The sequence below is a fragment of the Tamandua tetradactyla genome, chromosome 21 (assembly GCF_023851605.1).
Source record: "Tamandua tetradactyla isolate mTamTet1 chromosome 21, mTamTet1.pri, whole genome shotgun sequence".
In the NCBI taxonomy this organism is placed as follows: Eukaryota; Metazoa; Chordata; class Mammalia; order Pilosa; family Myrmecophagidae; genus Tamandua; species Tamandua tetradactyla.
The window spans coordinates 56,647,815-56,663,453 of record NC_135347.1 but is presented as its reverse complement, the minus strand read 5'-3'; the positions used below and the strand labels follow the sequence as shown (position 1 = coordinate 56,663,453).

General features: G+C 34.4%; 1 protein-coding gene across 23 annotated transcripts in view; it reads left to right on the top strand.

Annotated features, from left to right (window-relative positions):
* POLK (DNA polymerase kappa) overlaps positions 1–15,025 on the top strand; it is an 84,601-nt gene extending 69,576 nt beyond the window's left edge. For 16 of the 23 annotated variants that reach the window (XM_077139425.1, XM_077139421.1, XM_077139426.1 and 13 more), the window contains 6 exons: positions 4,571–4,603; positions 7,831–7,927; positions 9,331–9,502; positions 10,517–11,473; positions 12,052–12,094; positions 12,275–13,999. In XM_077139425.1, the coding sequence (XP_076995540.1) occupies positions 4,571–4,603; positions 7,831–7,927; positions 9,331–9,502; positions 10,517–11,473; positions 12,052–12,094; positions 12,275–12,353 (1,381 nt within the window). In that variant the 3' untranslated portion in view covers positions 12,354–13,999. The other 7 variants (XM_077139431.1, XM_077139434.1, XM_077139433.1 and 4 more) reach the window with 4 other exon arrangements.
* The last annotated feature ends 614 nt before the right edge of the window (positions 15,026–15,639 follow it).

Sequence of the window (15,639 nt, the reverse complement as noted above, 5' to 3'; positions counted from 1 at the left end):
CTGCTACTCCTTCATCTAAATTTCAAAAGAGGTACTATAGACGAGGAATACACTCTTGGGAATGGGTGAAAAGAAGGGGATTTAAAAAAAAAATCATGGAACTAAAAGTTGGAACTAAAAATTGTAAAAAAGTCATGGAACTAAATCATGGAACTAAAAATTGTAAAAAAGTATTTTTTTTTTCCATTACAGTTTTCCATTTACAATGGAAAAAGTCATGGAACTAAATCATGGAACTAAAAATTGTAAAAAAGTATTTTTACAATTTTGTCTTCATTCCAGCATCCTGCCCTCAGAATGACTCCTTTATATTCTTGAACTTAAACTTGTAAACAACAGTAAGATTACGGGTTCACGTGTGGTTCAGGGATAGAATGCTCACCGGGTTCGAGTCCTAGACCATACACCGAAAAAAAAGGAAGACAGACAGACAGAAAAATGCTGAGGAGACATAAAAGCTTGATCAATTAAACCTACTGAATCTTACAGAGATTGCAAGTCCTGTTGCTTCCTCCTCTCTTTTCCTCATTCTTTTGAGTCCATAGTTAGTTGACTTTGTCTTAGGTGGATATAATGAAAAAAAAAACAAAGACATCATAATACTATTAATAATCTACTATTTGAAGTAGTAATAAATAAAACTGTCTTCTTTAACCCAAAATTTATCTTCTATTTTATTTCTCATAGTACATGAAAATGATACAGTTCTTGCTATAACACAGCACAGCAAATATTAACATATGATATTAAGTGATGAGGTAATGCTTTTAAGTAAAATTCATAGGTAATTTATAATCATGAAATAGCAACTCTGCCTTTTCCTCTCCCACATTCTCTGTTTCCTTCCTCTGCTTCATTATTATTTTTTAATTAAAAAAAAGAATTAACAACAAACAAAACAATATCGTTCCATTCTACATATATAATCAGTAATTAATATCATCACATAGTTGTATATTCATCATTTCTTAGAACATTTGCATCGATTTAGAAAAAGAAAAAGACAACAGAAAAAGAAATAAAACGATAATAGAGGAAAAAAAAATTATACATACCATACCCCTTACCCCTCGCTTTCATTTACCACTAGCATTTCGAACTAAATTTATTTTAACATTTGTTCCCCCTATTATTTATTTTTATTCCATATGTTCTACTTTTCTGTTGATATAGTAGCTAAAAGGAGCATCAGACACAAGGTTTTCACATTCACAGAGTCACATTGCAAAAGCTATATCATTGCTCAATCATCATCAAGAAACATGGCTCCTGGAACACAGCTCTACAGTTTCAGGCAGTTCCCTCCAGCCTCTCCACTACATCTTGAACAACAAGGTGATATCTACTTAATGTGTAAGAATAACCTCCAGGATAACCTCTGGACTCTGGAATCTCTCAGCCATTGACACTTTGTCTCATTTCACTCTTTCCCCTTTTGGTCGAGAAGGTTCTCTCAATCCCTTGATGTTAATTCTCAGCTCATTCTAGGGTTTTTCTCAGTCCCTTGATGCTGAGTCTCAGCTCATTTCAGGATCTCTGTCCCACATTGCAAGGAAGGTCCACACCCCTAGGAGTCATGTCCCACGCAGAGAGAGGGAGGGTGGTGAGACTGCTAGTCATGTTGGCTGGACCTCTGCTTTATTTTTTAATCTGTAGTAGTTCTCCCCCTCTAACATACTATATATTTATTTCTGTGTTTATGTGCCTTCTTCCATTTGGATGTCAGTTTCTTAAGTGTAGATACTTTGTCAATTTTATTCATCACCATATCCCTAGTACCTAAAACAGTTTTTGATTAATCGTAGGTTCAATAAATATTTAGAAAATGAATAATCTACATATCATTTCAGTTTTTTGATTTCACTAATTCCTATCAGAACAGCTAGAATCCATTGGTTCAAGTTCTATATCTTCACCCTATTGCCCTGAAAACAAATTCTGACTGAGATTTTATGGGGTAATATAAATGAATAATGAATAGGCTACAGGAGAGAGAAGTTAATGTAGTAGGCTAAAAACTAGGTACTGATGGTAAATTACTTAAATTTAATTATATACTGCAGCTACAAACCATTATGTTACCACCTCCAATTTGTTTCTCTAAGTTGTGATGTTTTTTTAAATATATTTATTGAGAAATATCCATACACGTACAGTCCAACCACTATACAATCAGTGACTTCACAGTATCGTCACCTAGTTGTGTATTCTTCATCATGATCGTTTTTAGAACATTTCTATCACTCCAGAAAAAGAAAGAAAAAAGAAAAAGAAAAAGAACTCATACATCCCATACCTCTACCCCTCCTTCCCATTGACCCACAATATCACAACCTACTCAATGTTTATACCCTTTAGCTCCTTCTATTATTTTTATTTTTTTGTCCTTTTTCTCATTTTTTACTCATCTGTCCATACCCTGGATAAGAGGAGCAACAGACACAAGGTTTTCACAATCACACAGTCACATTGTAAAAGCTATATAGTTGCACAATCTTCTTCAAGAATTGAGGCTACTGGAACACAATTCGACAGTTTCAGGTACTTCCCTCTAGCCACTCTAATACACCATAAACTTAAAAGGAACATCTATATAATGTGTGAGAATAACTTCCAGGATAGCTTCCCTATCCTGTTTGAAATCTCTCAGTCACTGAGCCTTTATTTTGTCTCATGTCTCTTTCCCCTTTTGGAAAGAAGGCTTTCTCATTCCAATGATGCCAGGTCCCAGCTCATCCTGGGGAGTCAGGTCCCACATTGCCAGGGAGACTTATACTCCTGGGAGTCATGTTCTATGTAGTGGGGAGGGTAGTGAATTCACCTGCCACGTTCATTTAGAGAGAGAGGCCACATCTGAATAACAAAAAAGATACTCCAAAGGTATCTCTTAGATATAATAATCAGTAGGTTTAGCCTCTCCTTTGCAGGAATAAGCTTCATAGGGGCAAGCCCCAAGACTGAGGACTCATCTTATTGAATTGGTTGTCCCCACTGCTTGCGAGAATATCAGGAATTCCCCAGATGCGAAAGTTTAATATTTCCTCCTTTCTCCCCAGTCCCCCAAGGGGACTTTTCAAATACTTTTTTATTCTCTGCGCAAATTACCCTGGAATATTTCAGGGCATCACACTAACCTGGACAAACCAACAAGATCTCATGCTCTATTCAAGATTCCGTGTAATTATGGTGTACAAGTAAACTGACCATATAGGTTAAATTAGATAATGTGCTACCAAGAATATAAATTTTATACCAAATAAACATTTCTCCTTTTGGTCTTGCACAGAGGTTGAAGTTTGAAAATTTGTACCTTATCATCCTTTACCCAGTATTCTGATTTACCTTAGTCATGTCCAGATCAGCTTCATTCATATCTCTAGATGAAGTGTGATCACTTTTTCAGTTTATTTAACATTTGCTGAATGGGATAATGCTGACTTTCATAGTTTCAGTGCTCTAACTCTGAGTCTCAGGTGTCACATAAATACCCAAAGTTTCAGGGAACAATCAGATTATATACAATTAGTCAGTATCTCAGAATATAGAAATATCAGTTACAACTCCTAAATATATGTGACTGCTCCAAGAGTTTACAATCTAGGAACCTTTACAATAAGCTCCAACCTGATAGTCCATGCTCTTGACCAGTTTACCGAGTTTGTGTATGATAGTTAATTCTTATGAGTCAAGCATAATATTTGTCTTTTTGTTTCTGACATTTTACTCAACATGCTGTCCTTAAGATTCATTTACCTACTTTCCTGCCTAACAACTTCATTCCTGCTTGCAGCAGCTCAGTAGTTCATTGTATGTATGTACTGTAGTTCACCCTTCCATTCCTCAGTCATTATACCTTTAGCCCACCTCCATCCATTGAAAATCACAAACACTGCCACCATAAACACCAGGGTGCGAATGTCCATTCCTGTCCCCACTCTAAAAGTCAACAAGGATGGGGGGGAAGAGTATGAAGGAGGAGTATGGATTCTATGCAGAAGAAAAGTAAATGTCTTCATATAGATTATGGTGGTGAAGGCATGTCTGTTTACTTAGATTGGATTATATGATGTGCAAATAAAATAGTTTTAAAATGAACAGAGAGAAACAAGTGCTACAGAAAATGTGAAAGATGTACCTGTTCATTGTTGGTAGGTAAGCTGAGAGGTGCAGCCACTCTGGAGAGGAGAGTGCAGGTTCCACAAGAGGCTAGGAGTGGTGGTGCCATGTGGTCTTGCAGCCCCTTAGCTAGTTATTTACCTGAAGGAACTAAGTTGTGGTTTTTGACATTCAGTCTTTTCATGGAAGCAGTTTATAATATCAGCCTATTTTCAGATTTGTTCTTTTCAATATAGATTCAATGTATTAAATCACATTAGAATTTTAGCAATATTCATTCTTTAGTGAAACTTTCATTTATAGATAAGAAAAGTTCAGGTTTTCATGAGGTATAAATTTTAGCCAAAACATTATTGGGATATCTAAATTGATATGTTAAATTGTCTTGTTTGACTAAAATGAAATGAGTCTTCCTTAAGAAAGTAAATTAAGACTTTTTTTTTTTCATTTAAAGGGATGGAGAGAGGAAAAGTATGAGTGTTGAGAGGTAATGTTTTGTTATTTATTTGTTATTGTTTATAACACTATTTTTAGCTTTAAAATTAATTTTTGGCAAAATATCACTGGCATAAATTGATTTATTTGAAAACCATGCTAACAGTTTTCAACGGTTAAATGAATACCTCAATACAATGCTTCTATTAATACCTTCTTTTGCTATACTCTCAGTGGGAAAACAATTAGCTACAGCTTTTTCTTTTTTGTAAATCTTGGCTTTGCTCCTACCCTGTGACAATCAAGCAGATGAAGATTCCAAATCTTAATTGCAACCCTTGTTTTTAAGAAGAAGTGATGATGGCTATTTACTTTAGAAATTTTAGGAGTCAGAGTGGGAATTGTTCCTGAGACTCCTTAATTATCGGTGAATGTGAGGAGAGACATCAAATAATAAAATGTTGAAGATAGAGAGCTTAGAGATTGTGATGGTTAGGTTCTGGTCTCAGCTTGGCCAGATGATGATGCCCATTTGTCTGGTCAAGCAAGCACTGGCCTGACCATTGTTGCAGAGATATTTTGTGGCTGGTTAATAAACCGGAAGGCTGGTGTACTAAATCATCAGGCAGTTGATTGCAGCTGTGGCTGATTACATCTGAGATCAACTAAGGGTGCTTCTCTTGCAAATGAGATCATCTAATCAGTTGAAGACATTTAAGAAAGAAGAGACTTTTTTGCTGTTTCTTCAGCCAGCAAGGCTCTGCCGTGGAGTTCCTTGAGATCCTTCATCAAAGCTGCCAGCTTCACAGCCTGCTGTGTGGATTTCTGGCTCTTCCATTCCCACAGCTGCATGAGACATCTTTATAAATCTCATATTTACAGATATCTCCTGTTGGTCCTGTTTCTCCAGAGAACTCTGAGTAATAGAGAGATGATCTCATTTTTTGTTTACAATCTTATGTGGAAATTGCTTCAGTTTGCTAAAGCTGCTAGAATGCAATATACCAGAAATGGATTGGATTTCACAAAGGGCATTTATTGGGTTTCAGATTTATAGTTCTAAGGCCATAAAAATGTCCAAATTAAGTCATCAACAAAATGTACCTGAACTCTCAAGAAAGGCTGCCAGCATCTAGAACACTTCTGTCAGCTGGGAAGGCACATAGCTGGCATCTCCTGGTCCTTGCTCCTGGTTCATTGCTTTCAGCTTCCAATTCCAGTGGCTTTCTCTCTGTCTCTTGCGGGTCTTCCCTTAGCATCTCCGGGCTTTTCTCTTTCTAAGTATGTGTGGGTTCTCTCATAGCTTCTCTGGATCAAACTCTGGATTTCCTCTCTTACTTTAGCATCTCCTGGGACGTTTTTTGTCTCCAAGTATCTTTGCTTTATCCAAAACATCTCCCTCTTAAAGGAATCTAGGAAGTAGATTAAGACCTTCCTTAAATAGGTGGGGTCACCTTTCCATAGAAACAACCTAATGGAAAAATCCAACCCAACAGTCGGTGTGCCCCTACAACATTGTATTAGAAGAACATGGCATTTTTGGAGTACATTTCAGTTTCAGAACCGTATAAGAATCAAATTTTGATGGAACCTCAATGCTTGTGGAAATATATTATTATTTTAAAAGTCCCTTGATTATCTCTTCAAAGCAGACCTGAGTTCCACTGAGACATTTAAGAGCCATGATCCTTGTATAATGTTGTGTTAATTTTTCACACATATTATTTGTGATCAGAAAAGCTGAATCATTTATACAAGACAATACATTCAAGAAATGACTGTGATAAAACTTGCTGTTTTAGGCAGTGATTTACATAAATGTAAAGTGAAAGAGAAAAAAGGACACATCTCGAAGTGTGATAGATCTGTGCTATTTAATGCTTTGTCTTCCATTTTGTCTTTTGTTATTGAGAATAATACTTAATAATATGTTCTTCACTTCTTTCTTTAAACTTTTCTTGGCTTCTTTAAAATTGCACATTCCTTGGCTTATGTCTCTCTCACTAACTCTGACTCTCCTGCCTTATAAAGACCTTATAAAGACCCTGTAATTCCACTGTGTCCAACCTGATAATCCAGGATAGTTTCTTCATCTCAAAATCCTTAAAAACATCTACAGAGTCCCCTCATTGCCACGTTCTAGGGTTTAGGAATATGGATATTTGGAGACCCATTATTCACCATTCCCCAGAGGAGTAGCTAGTGTGGCGTTATCTATGAAAATCACAGATACATATACCATGTGATCCCACAGTTATTTTTCTAGGAATTCATTCTGCAGATTGGTCAAATCTGTTTTATATTTATACAAGGTTGTTCATAGCATATCTTTATAATAGCAAAAACTTGAAAGTAATTTAAATATCCATGAATAGAGGATTGTTAGATTTTGTTGGATCTTTAAATACTATGCTGTCATATAAAAATGAAAAATTATTTACTGAGGACTTTCTCACCAAGATGAATTTAGAAAAGCAAAATGCTGAACAATGTGTCTAGCACTTTGTTTTTATAAAAGTTGAGAGAAAAATGTTTGCTTATATACGCGTAGAATATTTCTGGAAGAATTCCTAAGAATAAAACGTGGGCAACACTTAATGCCAGTAGGAAAAAGAACTGGATGGCTGGGGATATGAGTGGAAGGGGACTCTTCACTGACTAGTCAGTCCTCTGCCTAGGGTTTAACACTCAATAGTCTGTCTCTCTTTAATCTCTTCCTCTTACATCTTAATATGTTTTCTCTCAATTTCTTTCAAAGCTTGTGCAGATGAATTCAGATTTTCTACATTTCATATTACCAGCTCTCCATTTCCAGTTGTCTGTTAGACAACTCTACCTGGCTGCCCTCGACCAACCTCTTATATTTACTCAGACATTTTTCTTCCAGAAAATAAGTGTGCAGTTATTGGAATAACGTTTGTATCTATACTTTTTAGGATAAGCCCCTGCAGCAGAAACTATATGCACATATGCCCTAATGTTTGTAAATTCTGAGGCATTGGTTGGTGACTTTAACCATTTTTTTATATAATACTGTAGAGAGAACAAGAGCATTAAAATTTCTCCTTTGCTAATCAGCCTATCTAAATAGCTTTCCATATTTAGGTAGATTGTAGATGGTTTTATTTGATGTAATTATACTTTAGTTCATCTGAAAACCTTATTGTGTGCTGTAGAACATATAACCTAATTCTAGGACATTTAAACATACTGCATCATTCCTGAATTATCCTGAATTATAGTTTACTTTGTGCACCAAAATTTTTCTTGTCTTTCAAGGACATTCAGTGAGATAAGTAAATCAGAAGATCAGTACAGCTTGTGCCAAGAACTTTGCAGTGAACTTGCTCAAGATCTGCAGAAAGAAGGGCTTAAGGTATTTTATTTTGATGTGTTGTTCTTAAAGCAGGCATTTCATAAAGATGAAAACAAATTGGAAAATGTTGGGAAAGAATATTCCCATCCCCAAACCCGTCAGAGGCAAAGTCAGTTTTGTCCCATATCTGAGGCCTATGGTGATGTCATTGTATGCAGGAGCAACTCTTGAGGCTGAAGTGGTTCCAAGATAATTTCAGAAGTGTTTATGCCACCTTGGAAGTGTTCTTGAATAATTTCAGAATAAAAGTTATATTGGCAGTAGGGAATAAGGCAGGGGAAGAATTTCCCTAGGAATGTATTTTGATATTATAAATGCCCTTCCAATCATTTAATATTCTGCTCAGGTAGATGATGATCTTCTAGAATAGGGTATTTTATTTAAAGTTCTAATCAAGGGGCTTAACATATTGAGAACAAAAACCTGAAACAATGTGAACTTTCTGTTTTACAGTCACTCACAATAATCCGTACTTAGCATTTTTCCAACCCTCCAAAACCAGAGGTAGAGTTATTATAAAAGTATAAAACAAAAGTGTTTAAGAGCTGTTACAGAGAATGGAGTATCTGATGAATGAGTACTTTATTTCAGTTCATCTGTATGTCAGTTCATCTGTATCACAGCTTGAATGTAAAAGGAGTTCTTACATGTAAATGTTTAGCATAGTGTCTAGCATATAATAGGCACACAATTAGTGTGAGCTGTTCACAAAACTTTTTCAAAGAAATCCCTTTGAAAGATTTTTCCCCTCCCTTTTTATGTTCTGAATTAACCTGTAAAAAAAGATTTAGTATAAAGGAAGATTGTCGATTAATTTTGCCTTTTATATAAAGGTCTTTTAGAAAATTTAGTTGGGGAGGGACTATTAATTATTGGCTAAAATGGCTTTTTAAGATTGCCTATGGACTTTTATCATTCTTTGTGACCATTCTTCCCTCCACACACAGGCTTCAGTAATATTTTTTTAAATATTTTTATTGAGATCTTCTTGCACCATATAGTTCATCCAAAGTATACAACCAGTGGCTTACAATATCATCACATAGTTGTGTTCATCACCGTGATCATTTTTAGAATGTTTGCATCACTCCAGAAAAAAAAATAAAAGGAAAAAAGAAAAACCCCATACATCCCATACCCCTGACCCCTCCCTCTCATTGACCACTAGTATTTCACTCTACCCAATTTTCTTTTACCTCATATCTGCATTATTTACTTGTGTTTTTTGTTCTTATTTTTTTATTCATCTGTTTGTGACTATTTTATTACAATATTTTATAAATAATTGATTATGCTTTCATATTTTTACATGTGCCTGAGACATCTTTCTGAATTTTTCTAACCTATAAAATTATTTGTCTTCTAAAGTGAGACAATTTTATAATGTAATCTATTTGTTTAAGGGTAGAACAGTTACTATTAAGCTGAAGAATGTGAATTTTGAAGTAAAAACTCGTGCATCTACGGTTGCATCTGTTATTTCTACTGCAGAAGAAATATTTGCTGTTGCTAAGGACTTACTAAGAACAGAAATTGATGCTGATTTTCCACATCCCTTGAGATTAAGACTTATGGGTATAACTTTTCTTGTTTTTACTTATTTCTGTTAGACTTTCCTGAATATTTGGAAGTATTCTCAGTTCTTTTTATTTCTTGAACCTGTTTAGAAAATTGTTACTATACTGCTCCCATTTACCTTAATTCTTAGAAGCTGATGCATGTAAAGCCATGATCATTTGTTTAATTCCAGTACAGATCAATTAAAATTGCTCTTTCCTTATTACATGCCCCACAATCCCTTTTCTGAAATCCTTGGGGCTAGATATATTTCAAAATTCAAAATTTTTCAGATTTTAGAAAATAAATTGAATGCGTATTGAATGATACTCCTCTAGGATGTGGGGCAGCATCCCATAATCAAATACATTAATATTTCTGTAGCAGAACAAAAAAATATTCAAAGTGACTGTAAGGACTATAAATAGCCTCACATCAGACTATCATTATTTATCATTTGTTTCCAGTTTCCAGTGCTCTTCAGATTTCACAATTACAGATAATTCTTAAGGCATTATATAACCGTATCTCCAGCCATTCTGTGGTTAAAAAGAAGAAAAAAAAGAAATATGTTTCCAAAGTGAACTGGGTAGAGAATGTAAATGAATAAACATTCCAAATGCCCACTTTACTCCTCAGAGTAGGTCATTAGCCTTACTTTCATATGTGAAAGATAGCATACACTATAGAATATTGAAAAAGTATGTTGAAGACCCAAAGAGTTTGTGTAGCTGACTCTAGTACTATTTAATGTTATCACTTGTGAGCTATTAATAGAAAGGCCTATATAATCATGCCAACTCAAGTAGATATGTAACATTTAATGATCCCTACTTTTATAAAGAAAAGTAAATTTCCACCTAAAATACCAGCATTTGAAAAATTCAGAAAATATCCAGTGTTTCTTATTATTTCTCTAACCAATCCTTTATATAAATGTCAAAACGGTGTTACACAAAAATTTTTTATGCACTGTGACTGAATTAGTTTTGCTTGATTTGAAATTAATTAGTTGTATTTTGTGTAATTTAGGTGTGCGGATTTCTAGTTTTCCCAACGAAGAAGACAAAAAACACCAGCAAAGGAGCATTATTGGCTTCTTACAGTCTGGAAGCCAAGCTCTGGCAGCCACTGGATGTATATTAGAGAAAATTGAAAAAGATCGATTTATAAAACCTCTAGAGATGTCTTATAAGAAAAGTTTCTTTGATAAAAAAAGATCAGAAAGAACCTGGAACCACCAAGATACACTGAAATGTGAAACTGCAACTAAACAAAGTTTACACAAATCACAACCATTCCAAGTGTTAAAGATAAATGAACATTTAGAAAAGTCAAAGAATTCAGATAATTGTCAGATATTTACCTGCCCTGTTTGTTTTAGAGAACAGGGAAGCCTCAGTCTGGAAGCCTTTAATAGACATGTGGATGCATGTCTTAGTGAACCTTCAATCAGTGAAGACTCTAAAATATTCTCATCTTCATATGGTTCTTCTACCGAAGTTAACAAGAAAGAAGATGCTCATCAGTCTTTTCCGCCCTGTGAGAAAAAGTATTCTCAAACACATCAGAATAATACAGAAATTACCTCGGTAGATTGTGGAGATTTGGTAGAGACTATAGGTAATGCATCTAAAGTAGAAAGTATAAATTCTATAAAAAATAAGCCCAGCAAAGAGAAAAGTTCTAGCCTTCCAAGCAAGTCTTTTAATATTGAACACTTTCATAAGAATTCTTCTTATTCTGTTTCCTTAGAAAATGAAGATGTCTCCTCATTAAATACGCAAGAATCCCTGCAACCTTATTTACATAAAGTAATAACAGACGAAGCTCTAGTTTGTCCTGTTTGTAACCTAGAACAAAAGACTTCAGATCTTACCCTGTTCAATATGCATGTGGATGTTTGTTTAAATAAAGGTATTATCCAGGAGCTGAGAAAGGATAAAGTTAATCCAGCTAAACAACACAACGAAAGCTCTAGAAGTACTGGTGAGTTTGCAGTTATTTTAAAGATCTTCATTTTCTAGGAATATGTTTTACTAGATATTAATGAGATTGTCGTTAACTCTGAAACATACTGTTAAAGTGGTGGTTTGTGGATGTTGCCATGTAGAAACTCTTAGTTACCATAGATTAGAATTAATTGAAGCCACTAGATTTTGAATTTTGGGAAAATTCAAAATGCACTTGATGTAGAGCAGAATGAACTCAAAGGTACAAATAACTAAATGATCTAATCAAGGAAAATTTTCCTTCACAGAACATTTGCCAAGGCACAATGATAAATGAACTATAGTTACACAGCCAGAACGCCTCTTTGTTTTTTGGTAGCTCTGACTTTAGAGAAATTTTTTAAAATCAGGTTAAGTGTATAATAATAAAACTAGTAAATTATACGAAAAAATATTCTATACAGTTTCAGATATATATTAATATAAACTATATAGTATTAAGCGAGATTTTATTATTTTTAATCAGTTGATTTTAACCTTTTAAATTTTTATATACCTTTTAAATTATTTCATGTTACTCATTATGGAATTTTTTTACTTTTCTTCTCTCTGTAGTTAACTCAAGCGTAGTACAGAAGACTGTAACAAAAACAAAAAGGTATGACTTACTTAAGCTTTACCACAGCTAACTATAAATCTGTCACGTTTTGAGGTCTAATTTTTAAGAGATGTTGTATTTTGCTTTTGTAAATCATCAACTAACATTAAAAAAAGTGATTTGCAAAATTATTTTTTGATCCTTTTCTGCATTTTAAATGTGTGTTCTTTTTCATTCCAGAGTTGGCTTGAAGAGTTCGGCATCAAAGAAAATAAAACCAAACAATTCCAAAAACACTCTTGATATATTTTTTAAATGAAGATTAAATTTTATCATTACTCTTTAATTGGAATTGATTATTTTATAATCAATGAATTTATTCTTCTTCATTTTAAGTTTATAGTTCAGTGAAAGACAAGTGCAATAATCCCTTCTGAAGTGATATTTTCTTTTATATGAATTTGGAATATATAATATTTACATCTGTTTATCTTTTTGAATAACTATGAAAATTGCACTTCCTGTATGCATCAATTGAGAATAAGTTGTGTAAGAGAAACCTAGGAATAGGATTAGAAAGTGATATCTTTATTATTTTTTATAATGACTATAAACACATTTATAAGGGCTTTCAGAGGTTTACACAAACCTATTCTAGCAGAAGAATTTTTCAGCACTTAACTGCTTTTATGGCATTGCACTACTATATTTATACTGTCTTTGGGTATTTCATAAACTTTCATAATTAAAATTTACCACAAGTGTTATGAAGAATATTAGCTGAACTAGCATGATTTTGTTACCTTCAGGAAAATAATGTTGCAATATTATTATCTATGTTAAAGGTTTTTTCCTTAAAATATGATTATTTATTTGTTTTTATCTTACTTAAAGTCCTTTATCTTTGAATAAGTTCTTGGTTGACATTTAAAAATATTTAATCAAAGATTCAAAGTAGTTATTATATCGGAATTTTAAATGGCAGTATTTAGTTTCTTGGCACTTATGTTTGTACTTACACAAATCTATAAAAAAGAATAAATTGTACAATCACTTCATTATAACCTGCAAGAAAAAATTGAATGTGTATTAATACAAAAGAATGTGTATTAAAACATCTCACTTGGTTATGTTTTTATCACATTTTTATTAATGTTTATGAAAGAAGACAGCTTAATGGCTTTAAATAGTTTCTCTAAACACATTGGAGGTATTAGTAAGAGTTTTTATCAAAAGGCAATTTTTAATTGGAACATGAAAATGAAAACCAGTTTTTATTAATACTTCAGGAACTGAATTTTTTGTTCTCATTATTTTTTCATATTTTTTATCTAAATATATAAGGAAATAATACTTTAGGGATAGTTTAAATTAGGATCTTGTACAGTCTTTGTCCAAAATAGTAACTTGACTTTTAGTTAAATTAGACTTGAAGCCTGTTGGCATGCCAATTTCTTGCCTAATGTTATTATTCACTATAGCAGATATACATTTTAGAGTTATGGTTGTGGACTGTGTGATTTTGTAAATTCAGTACAAAATTAGGTTCAGTGAAACACTGATTTGATGTATTAAAAAGTAGATAGTACCACCATATTTAATTTTTTATATCTTGTTCAAGATTTTTTATAGTGTTTTCACCCTTAGAGTAAATACTAAATTATTTTCATCTAGATGATACATTTAATTAAATGTTTTATTATTCATATTTAATAATTTAAAATAAATATGAAGGTTTTAAATTGAACTCTCAGCCAATAGAGATGGTTTTTCCTTACTTTCCCACTGTTTCTCACTTCTGATTTTTCCTGATGATCCTTTCCTTACCTTGCCCCTTCAGGCCTAAGGGTGGCAACAGAGCCTTGCTATTTCTAGCTCAGATCTGTTGCTCTATCTTTCCTGTTTTCTCTACATCCTACCCACACCTCTGCAGAAATTATGGCTACCTTTCAATATTCTCCTTTTCTTTCATATTATTAGAACTTCAGCTGGGCACATGAATCACCTGAATAGACAACTATGTTTCATCAGTTTTTTTTTTGTGCATGGACAGGCACTGGGAATCAAACCTGGTTCTCCTGCATGGCAGGTGAGAAGTCTGCCTGATGAGCCACCGTGGCCTGCCCCAATTCTTTATGTTGTATACCTCTAAGAAATAATACCCATGATGGGGAATCTGATATGATACCCCTGAATAAATATGGGATACCAAAGTTTATACCTTCAGAGCAAGGATGAGGGAGAATAAATCCTCCATGAAGAAAGAGACAGCAAAGCAACATGCATGCTCATCCTTCACACTGGGTGAAGAGAGGAACTGCCTTTGAGAATTTGAATCACAAACACGTACACGTGTTAGTTTGTAATCTGAATTCACACTAGCAGTGTGATCCTAAAAAAAAAGCCCAAGCAAAGAATTTGAAGTGTTATTTGCTTGATACTGTCCCTCAAGACTGTCAGAAACAAATGCAGATCCTTTCTGGAATAACCCAACTTCAATATAGGTAGACAATTTAATAGCTCAAAGAGAAGTTAAAATGTGGGAAATAGGGGTGCACGGTGGTTTGGTGGTAGAATGCTCGCCTTCCATGCAGGAGGCCCAGGTTCTGTTCTTGGACCATGTACCTCCAGTACCCCAAAAAGGTGGGCAATAGGTATTACAGACTTAATGAAGTATGGCATATCTTTCACCCTTGCAGCTAGGTGTAGCCATGTGACCAAGTTTTAGCCAATGGTATATAAGAGGAAGTACTGTGTAGCATCTGGGGCATTATCTTTACCTCTTCTAATTTGTTCCCTCCATCCTGCTGCCTAGAACAGATGCTGCTGTCTTAGACAGGAGCGTGGAGTTTACACCCTGGGGATGGTGAAGAGTAGTCTGGAAGAGGTGGTCTCTCAGTACTTCATGGAGCAAAGGCGTATCAGCACTTGACTGCACATCTGTAGACTTCTACAAGAAACAAAAATAAATTTCTTATTTAAACCAGGGTTGTGGTTTTTCCTGTTAATTATAGCTGAATTCTAGCTGATACAGGATGTAAAGATTATTAAAACATCTTTGTCCTCAAGGAATGAACAGCTATCCCAGGTAACAGTTTCCATTCAGTATGGCAAGGGTTATAATAGGTGAATATACATAGTGAGAATCTAGGGAGAGACACGAGAAATCACGAAAGGTGTTTTTAAAAGAGAAAGTGTCCTTAAACAGGCCCTGGATTTAAAGGTTTACTTCAGAATAGAGCATTTTCCCCTAGCCCAGACCTTAACCTTCTTTTAGGGGAGAAGCTAAAGTTTTTGGGATGGGTGGACAGTTATTCTTCATCTGGCTGAGTTGTAGCTCATATTTGTTCAGCAGATACTGAGGGCCTGCTGTGTACCTGGTACTGTTTTAGGCCCTGCAGAGCAGCAAGGAACAAAAGTTAGAAAAACATTTGTCTTTATGAAGCGTACGTCTCAGAGCGGGGACACCAAACAAGTACAGGGCATCACTTCAGTGACAAGTGCTACAAAGGGAAAAGATGACAGAAGAGGAGTGAAGGTACGGGGCACTGTTTCAGATGGTGTGATAAGAGAAGGCCTCTCTGAAGGAAGGATAGTTGAGCTGA